The following is a 9,371-nucleotide window of genomic DNA, read 5'->3' as shown; positions in this document are numbered from 1 at the left end:
AAAGTACAATACAATACAATACAATACAAATACTCTTTATTGCACACCTCAATACACGAAACAACATAGCAAGTATAAACAACAACTTAAGAGGTAAAACAAGAGGCGGTCTTATCGCTAAAGAGCGATCTCTTCCAGACAACCTAGTTAGTGGAGAATAATAAATTTAACCTAACCTTTAATAAAGTAAATAATGGCTGAACGATTTTTATATTAAACAATTTTACGAGGTATTTCAATGTATTTGTATTTAACAGTTTTCTACATTATAATTGAAATTTGCAAGATAATTTCAATTATAATGTAGAAAATCGTTTTATCAACATTTGTTCAGCGACTTTTAAAAATAACTTGTATTTTGAATTTTATCACCCTTGAAAGTTTTTTCTAAGAGGTAATGTATTGCGAATTCTGTTAAGTCTAAAGTGTGACAGACAACGTCAATGACAACAATAATGGCGTACATTGAAGCTAATATTTATTTTGTATGAAAAATTAAAAATTTAAAGACTTCATAATTTTTAAAAGTCACTAAACTAATGTTGGTCAGTTTAAGGAGTGTAGCCTACAGTTTGATTTTTTGCTTTTGTTACAGGCCCCACCCTCTATAACCTTCACTGTCAGTATGAATGGTGACCTTGGGGCGACCGTTTAAAAGGTACCTACTTCTTTTGAAAAGAGTAGAAGTGATTTTTTGAATATTTACAAAAAAACGTGGCGGTCAAATGACGACCCTATTGTGTCATGAGTATAATGTAATAGGTAAAACGAATATTAATCGTTGAATTTGTTTATTGAGAATAAACAAAAAGCCTTAACACCATATTAAAACGAAGAATAAATAACAATTATCGCATACCTATATCTAAATAAAACAACAATAAAATTAAAGACTAGTTATATCGACTAGATAGGTAGTAGGTACATAAATCATTTATGTAAATGCTTTTATTCATATTCTATGAGTTCAATCACAAATCCCACCATTAGAACTAATTAACACACAAATTGATTTTGATTAATTTTGTAGTCAGGATCTTAAGATATGAATAACGTATTTTCAAAATTGAAATGCCGTTCTGTGTAAATAAATTATTATACAAATCAGGGAGGTCTAATCTCAGTAATGACTAGCTAGTCTAGCTACCAACAATAGGTGAGCGTCTTGGCAATAATAATAAGTAGAAAACATATTTCTAATCATGATTTAGCCAAAAATAATTCCCAAAAAAAGGGTCAAAATCAGATTATATCCCAAATCTCAAGTGTAAAAAAACTAAACGTCATTTGCGAGCAGTAGTACATTTTTAATGTGCCTCCTCTATGCGTCAGCGGTATTTTTGCGCCTCCCTCTGACGAACGAACCCAAGTAGGGATCGCTGGTAAGACGTCAATCTTAGAAGTTAATCTTATTACAGTCTGATTATCATGGTTAAAACATTACGTTATGGGTTCAAAATTAAATTAGGTAAGATCAAGTAGAGTGCAATAAATAGGAGGGTCTTAACTCATAAATGTATTACCTACCAATTTAGTTTGAAACAAGAATGATATTATGTTTCATGTAGGTAATAGTCCTTTGCAATACGGCCTAATTAAAAATTCGCTTTTAACTGACGCCATTATTGAATACTTCAAAGGGGTTACCAAACGCAGTCAAAAAACAGTTCGTCTCATAAGGACCAAAATTTCACCAAAAAAGTCAAAAGAAAGTAACTACTTACTACTTATAATAGTTTTTGTCACTCATCACTCCACATCCGCACAGTCTGTACATAGAACAACCTCACCTCGAAGTGCAGTTCTGTGAGCAGCGCGACGCTGCGCAGGATCCAGTAGCCGGGCGGCTGGCAGTCGCATAAACCGCTTTTGGTTGTTGGAATATCCTGTGGTGGACAGCATTCCGAGCTGGTCATAGTTCTTGTACACCGGACAGTCTTAGAACTCTCTAGAAGTGTAGTTGTGTGAGCAGCGCCACGCCGCGCATGATCCAGTGGTCGGGCGGCTTGCAGCCGGGCAGCCGCATGAACAGGATATAGTTGGTGGAGTGTCCCGTGGTAGAAAGAACACCACGGCGGTCGCCCGTCTTGTACAGCGGACAGTTGTAGAACTCCGCTACCGGGAGATCCACTGTCTTCATTGGGATCAGCCATACCTGATACCAAATCAAAGATTTACTACTATTGGTACAATGTGCGTGAAAGAGTGGAGCTGATTGTCACAAACCCACGTTTAATCTAAAGCGCGTGTGAAAGTCTAATCTTAAGAAAGCCCACAAAATGAAGGTAGTGTCAATCGTCACCTAGCTAATACAGTACACAATAGAATAAGGCATAACACGGGGGTGTGATATTTGAGGAAGGTTTAGATTTTGCGGGGATCACCTAAAAATTAAAGGTAACAAAGGAAAAAGTTAGAGAAATGTTTTGAAAGATCTTATGATATTTTTTTGTATTTTTGTCCAGTACTACTTTAAAAAACCAAGTCTTACCGGGGGGAATGTGTCGTAAAGAACTTTGGGGAACGACTCATCGATGAAGTAGGAATCCATGTTCCAGCGCGCGCCTTCCATAAAGAGCCCTTTGATGTACACCCCTTCTACTGGTGGCTCGTCTAGCTCGAGTATACGTTGCACCTGCACGTGGACAATACAAGTATTTGTACAATAAAGGTCACAAACAAAAGAGAAATGATTTTACTGTAGCTACTTTTGGTTGCGTTTTTAGTACCTCATAATGGAAGGCGAGCTGGTCGATGGGTATCTTGTACTTGCGGGCGTAACTCTGCTGCGCGGCGGTGAGGAAAGCTTGTGGGAAGTAGAAGCCCGACAGCCAGAACACCACCGGCGGTCCGTGCGCGTGCCATTGCTGTACAGAGTTAACGTCAAATAAATATACTCTCAGTAGGATCACTTCTAGCTTAATAGCAAAGAGAATCACCTGTAAGAAATCAAGTCGGGCTAGAAGATCGTCGACGTAGGATGCAAAGGGTTTTAGCGACGGGTAGCTTTTGCCGGCCCATAATGCAGGTATGCGTCCGCGAACCATGCTCGTCAGCACCTCCTCTGTTACGTCCGTTAAGACACTTACACCTGTTATATAGAACATTGCATTAATAGCTCACTCCAGCCAGATTACAGAAATTTTAGAGCTTAGATGTAGTACCTTGTACAGCGCCAATAACAGCTCGTGAGCTAGCCCGAACGATGTTGACGAGGCGGTCGAAGCGCGCCGCCTCCTGGATGACCACGATGGACATGGGGGACATCTCGGCCGGCTTGAGGTCGCCTTCGTGCGACGGCCCCGAGAGAATCTTGGCGGGTAGCCGCGCCAGCACGTCTTCTGCGATGGCCATAGCTTGCTCCTCCGGTGTTGCGCCTCCACCTCCGCCTGCCATTGTGTCCTACAAGCGAATTACTTATTTAGTTGTGTGGAAACACGGCAGAAAATTTTGTTGGTTTCTTCTGACTAAAACATGATTACATCCAAATCGCATTGAAAAATATTTATAGTAAGTATTTTAGGTACAAATTTGGCACTTACCGTAAACTTTCTAAATAAATCCTATATGCGTGCAAACAGGGAAATGTCAGAATCTTATTTACGTATATCATAATAATAAAAAGATATTGTAAAGATATTGTTGTTTTGTAAATGTTTTATATTTTATTTTTATATACATATTGTAAAAAACCTAGTAGCCTAGAGAATGAAAATAAATACTGAGAATAATAAAATATATTGTATAACACAAAAAAATTTACTTACCAGACGATCCTGATTTTGAGTACGCCGACAAGTGAATAAATGAAACATAAGAAAATACATTCAACACTAAACTACATACATATTATCTATCCTAGTGGACTAGTAAATTTAAGCAAGAAAAATGTTTCAATTTAACAAAGTTACGAATTTTCTAACTACTTATCTCAATAATATCGACAATTTAAGAGAAGCTACTGATACTAAATTTTGTATTGAGAGAACTTAGTTGGTTCAAATACCTAATAATTTGTATCAAAACCAGAACCCGCAACATACCTTAGACAAGGCCTTATGATTCAGGTAGCTGAATCATATAAAAGTAATAATCAGACTAGGTCAATCATTTTAGTACCTGTGTCTTAACGGCCGTGCCGAGCAGTTCGTTGGCCTCCTGGAAGTGTTTGGTGATGTCCGCATTGGAATGGAAGCCGAAGACGCCGGGCGGCGTGGCCACAGGCAGCGAGCGCGCGTACGCTATGAACTCGCCATGCTCCTTAAGCTCCGGGATGTAGTAGATGCCTGTATTCAAGGAACTTAAAAGTAATGATTCCGTGGAAGTACTACATAAACTGGCGAATGAAGCAATGATGGCTTGGTGTTCATAATCTAATTAAAAAGTCAATAAGTGCAGAGATTTAAGTGCTAATTTGAAAGAACCCTGAATACGCCGAAAAAAATGAATGTATTTCTCTTACCAGTTGAGTCAATGTTGTATTTCTTTTCGAAGATAGCTTTGGGGTTGTAAAACTTGAAGAGGATGGTGTTGAGGCAGCGACGATCCCAGTCATCTGTGACACGCCCGCCGTAGTTGCACTCGCCCGTCAGGTAGCGCAGAGCCACGAATTGTACGTCCTAGTAAGTATTTTAAGTAAGAGTTACATAAAAAGTGCTTATTGTGGTCTTCTCAAAATATTTTACAACCGTAAATCTCCTTTAGGTATTAAAATGAGCTCAGCCAAGTCAATACATTCCATTTTCAGGTTAATTTGCGACAATTTACGCTGGTAAGGGCGACTTGCACCAACGAAAATGGAGGGTTAACCCACCATTTTATATGGAATTGGACAGATAACAGCCCTCTAACTCTGAGTTAAGTGATTGGTGCAAGTGGGCAAAAGAATACTAACAAAACGTTCACGTTCAATTGTGTATTTAGTTCACTAAAAGATGGCAATGTCCACAAAATTTGAGGAAAGCTGAAAGAGGAGAAAGTATTCTCACTTTATATTCATTGAGGAACATGTTAAGCTGTGTGATGCTGATGCTGAGATCGGTCTCGTTGAACTCGTAGCGGATGTTCCAGCCGAGCGGGCCAAACTGCCGCCGCTCCTGCACCACGGCGTGGAAGAAGCACAGCGCGAACAGCAGCTTCTTGAAGTACACCGGCTGCTTATTGCCCTCGAACCACTCTGGGTTGTTGATGGGATCGCTCTGATATGACCGAGCGATATTTGCTCGCAACCCTGAAAGTACGTTCAAACAACAGGGGCTGAATAACATCAGCTACGTAACTATTTTAAAGATAAAAACATCTAAACGTCTTAAGAAATGGTGAAATTTCATGAATCGTCAAAATCATTTGAAATGTTTTGTGCGGAAAGGCTATTATTATTGTCTCACCTTGGGGTGGTTCATTGGTCATTTTGACTCCATTTTGTAGCACATAGACAGGGAAATGATCAGCGGGGTAGGAAGTCAACCAAAGCCTGAAATCCGGATGGGTAGTGTCCGGCTTTAGACCTTCACAAATCTGGAATAAGTTACCTTAATTAGACACAGATTCACATAGGAATGGTCCTATGTCATTTAGCAATTACGAATATATGAATACCTTTTCAAGCATTGGCATCCAACTTTTGGCTAGATGGCAATTCTGCAACACCACCCAAGTACCGCTTCGAACACCTTCTTCTATAAGTTTGACAGCTATAGGACCTTGTCCTTGGCCCAGTGACAGGGAGAAAAGACGAGAGGCTCCAAATCCCTTACAAAATAAATTAGTCATAAAATCGATAGACGGTCAACCAAATCTTGGCACTAAAAAAGGCGGCAAATTTAAACCTGCAAAATTGTTATCACAAAATGCGTGCCTGCCTAAATCTTGACGGTGGCGGAATCATCGACGAGAAATAACACTTAAAAATTTATTGAAAATGTAGGTTTAATTCCCATACAAAATTTGAATATCGCGCAATTTATTATTGTCAAAATTTGGTTAACCGTCTATACATTCATAATCAATTGGTTAAATATGCAAACATTGTTGCGCCTACTGGAATTACCTGATCGTCGGCAAATTTAAGCAGAGTTCCCATGGGATCTGATCCAGGAGTTAACACAAATAGAAGAGGTATGCAACAATGTGAATCCGAATATGAAGATTGTAAATCGAAAAGTGGAGGCTCAACAAACTTGCGACCCATCTTATCTAAAATTTAAAGTAAACAATAAAAGATTAGTGTACTCGTATTTTATGATACATTAATACGTAACTTATATAAAGGATCAAATCTCATTTCATACTTTGCACGAAGTCCTGAACGGCTGGTACCATCATGTCTAAACGAAGGCAACGAAGGATCATCATTTTCTGAAAGAAGAAATCAACGCGTTAATCCAAGAATACGGCATTATTATAAAAGTTTTTTAATATCAAATAAAAAATATATATTTAACCTCAAAGGGAGTACACTTCTTATTCCATGGCTCGGGCAGAGGCTGATCTTGTGGGTCCTCTAGGTCGCACCATTCTTTCCATATACTTATATGCGCCATGAAATGGTCCAATAAGCCATGAAATCGGTCGAATTCATTCAATCTGAAATTAATATACTTAGTAGTAAAAATAATACGGTCTTGTAGATCCGTAACTTTGCGTTTATCAAGAAGCTTGGACACTAACACTTTATGAAACGCAGCCCTGCAACGTCCTAGGGCATTTTGGGTTCGGATGATTTCGTCCTCCTATGTATGAGTATCCGTGACAGTGCATCCAAAGTATTTAAATTGTAGGTGAAAAATTAAAAAATAGCGTATTGATACTATGTACTGTCAAACTGTGTATGACTCCTCCGTCCTCCTGTTGCCAATGGTTCTTCACGTCAATTGCGCATTTTTACCTGCTGCTCATGTTATTCAGAAATCACTTAAAATGCAAATCATTTGCTATCATTACCCGACAAATTCAGCCCAGGCCTGGGGACCGAGGAACTGGACGGGGTTGGGTGGCACGTGTCTCGGCTGAGCGCCCGCCAGCAGGAACAGCACGTGGGCTTGCTCCAATTCGCTCTCGGCCACCATTATCGTGATCGTCAGCAACAAGGAGAACACCAGCTTATCCTAAGAGGAGGGAATAACGAGAGCTTAGCCGCTGATTTCCATTGACTTCGAACTATGTCTACCTCTAGTTAACTAATAAATGATGATATGTATCGTTGGGTCATTGGGTGACAAGCAAAAGTCCCTAATCAGGCGAAAGTGATATGCTAAATAAATAGTGTAATTATTTTTGTATGAACCTTTTCAAACAAACTCCTGCAGATGTTAGCGTACAGCGAGTATGTAAAGTAAGCGCGCAATATTCCCAATCGCTGTGGGATATCGTCAACCTTTTCTGTATTATTAATGGCAGCGGTGAACAAAGCTTCAAACCAACCCAAAGAATACTGGTACATCGGATCGATGTTTGCCAAGGACGCTGAAAAAAAATTATATAAATGTATGATACATTAACAACAAAATAACATAATAAATAAGTTGTTTACCAATGAGGAAAAACAGATTAGTAGAGTGAACAGCGATGGGTACGTAATCATCTCGAGCGGTATCAATTGCTTTCTCGGTGACCATGGCTACCTCCTGTTTTTCTTTAATTTCGTTCGATGTATCTTTAGCAGAGTTTAATATCTGGAAGTTAAAACATCAATTGACATGTTTCTGTAGGTTATTCGCACTGCTATTGTTCAGACATTAGAATGCATAGTAGTAGAGAACTCCAGTCACAACACATATGTTCTACTTTACCTGTACTGCCTCCTCGTCTTCTAAGAGATGCTCTGACGTAGACAATACATTAAGGATTTTTCTTTCAATCTCTTGCAGAAGCCTCCTGTGTTCGGCACCTTGTGTTGTCAGATCTGATTTAGCCTGTTGTAAGTCTGGTCTCTCTTTCGCAACTACGCGAGCTAGCAGTTGAGCTTCGAGGCCATCTTTAGCCAACATAAAGTTGACTAAGGTCACACGCACGCCCACTTCGGGTAAGTAGTGAGGGTTTGCTAACTTTGTGCTGATGTAAAGTCTACAAAAGTAAAAAATATAAAATAGACTGCAACAAATTAATGATTTATCATTATCATTACAGTATTCTTACTTGAAGTCCTTGCTGTATTCCACGATAGTATCACCTATTTTTATGCAGAGTGCGCCACCCTGACGAAACGTTTGCTGCTGGAGTAAAGGCTCCAACATTGGATCTAGTTCTTCTAGTACATTCTCTAATAGTACCTGTAATGTAGGTGCGTAACATTATATTAGTTCTATTATTATTTTTTGCATTTCAACAAATTATAAAAGTCTGAAATATACCGGCTGTCCAAATTGTACAGCATTTTCTAAAACTCGACCAAGATCCGCCTGCGTCATTCGCACTACATTTAAATTGTTAGGCTTTTCCATGTTTTTGATCCAGCGATTTGCTTGACCTTGTGGATCGATCATGAGAGGCCAGCGACGAGCTGTCCTAAAAACGATAACAGAAAGTTAAGATATCTATCTGTGTAAGAGTTTCCCATAAAATGTAATTAAATTTTAAATTTATATCTAAACTGACATTAGAATGATAGCGCTTTCAACGCTGAAGTCGTCTGCTGGCAGTCCGTCTATATTCCACTGTTGTATGGTGACTGGTTCTCCCAAAGTTTTAGTCAGGCTGTAGTTGAGAGTGCACACCATACCGCAAGAGTGACACGCGTGAGCCCATTTCTTAATCTGTGAATGGAATTAATATGTACCTAGTTATTAAAGCAATAACTAGTATAACTTCTTAGATAATAATTTACAAAATAACATACTTGATCAATTCGAAATGCAGCAGTAAATGGTCCAAGATAGGCAATAATACCAGCAGCGATGAGAATGTCACCTGAAAACAAATTCATGATAACATTTGTTTCATAATTTTATGAAGATAACTATACAATGGTATATTTAATAATCAAACGAACTTACCTGTGAAGTTTGATTACAATTATACGAGTATCCAAATCCGAGACAACAAATATTATTTACTATGCAGCACACGGAATCGTACCGTCCAAAGTCACACATTTCAGAGATATAAAATTTAAAAAACAAGTTCTCGCCATGCATACCTACTACCTTCAACATAGCCCAGCGCCCTGCGGCGTAAACCCATCATTATTTTAGAGTAGATCTTTTTGTGTCGTGAAACCATTTTATTGTTATTTTCGGGGTTGGGGGCGGGACTTTGTTGTCTCGGATTTGGATACTCGTATAATTGTAATCAAACTTCACAGGTAAGTTCGTTTGATTATTAATTATACTTCCTATCCAAATCCGAGACAACAAATATTATTTACTATGCAG

General features: G+C 38.8%; 1 protein-coding gene across 1 annotated transcript in view; it reads right to left on the bottom strand.

Moving 5' to 3' along the window:
• Positions 1 to 1,921: 1,921 nt before the first annotated feature.
• LOC125227289 (dynein axonemal heavy chain 7-like) overlaps positions 1,922 to 9,371 on the bottom strand; it is a 40,242-nt gene continuing 32,792 nt past the window's right edge. The window contains 21 exon segments of the mRNA XM_048131563.1: positions 1,922 to 2,155; positions 2,492 to 2,635; positions 2,730 to 2,867; positions 2,940 to 3,091; positions 3,165 to 3,402; positions 4,120 to 4,286; positions 4,463 to 4,619; positions 4,989 to 5,230; positions 5,388 to 5,517; positions 5,599 to 5,751; positions 6,050 to 6,195; positions 6,291 to 6,357; positions 6,444 to 6,585; positions 6,943 to 7,106; positions 7,286 to 7,464; positions 7,532 to 7,673; positions 7,791 to 8,064; positions 8,137 to 8,270; positions 8,352 to 8,505; positions 8,596 to 8,753; positions 8,837 to 8,907. Of these exon segments, the coding sequence (XP_047987520.1) occupies positions 1,949 to 2,155; positions 2,492 to 2,635; positions 2,730 to 2,867; positions 2,940 to 3,091; positions 3,165 to 3,402; positions 4,120 to 4,286; positions 4,463 to 4,619; positions 4,989 to 5,230; positions 5,388 to 5,517; positions 5,599 to 5,751; positions 6,050 to 6,195; positions 6,291 to 6,357; positions 6,444 to 6,585; positions 6,943 to 7,106; positions 7,286 to 7,464; positions 7,532 to 7,673; positions 7,791 to 8,064; positions 8,137 to 8,270; positions 8,352 to 8,505; positions 8,596 to 8,753; positions 8,837 to 8,907 (3,359 nt within the window). The 3' untranslated portion in view covers positions 1,922 to 1,948.

Source organism: Leguminivora glycinivorella, chromosome 6, assembly GCF_023078275.1.
Source record: "Leguminivora glycinivorella isolate SPB_JAAS2020 chromosome 6, LegGlyc_1.1, whole genome shotgun sequence".
Lineage (NCBI taxonomy): Eukaryota > Metazoa > Arthropoda > Insecta > Lepidoptera > Tortricidae > Leguminivora > Leguminivora glycinivorella.
Note: the sequence above shows the minus strand (reverse complement) of the source record. Positions and strands in the feature narration are given on the sequence as shown.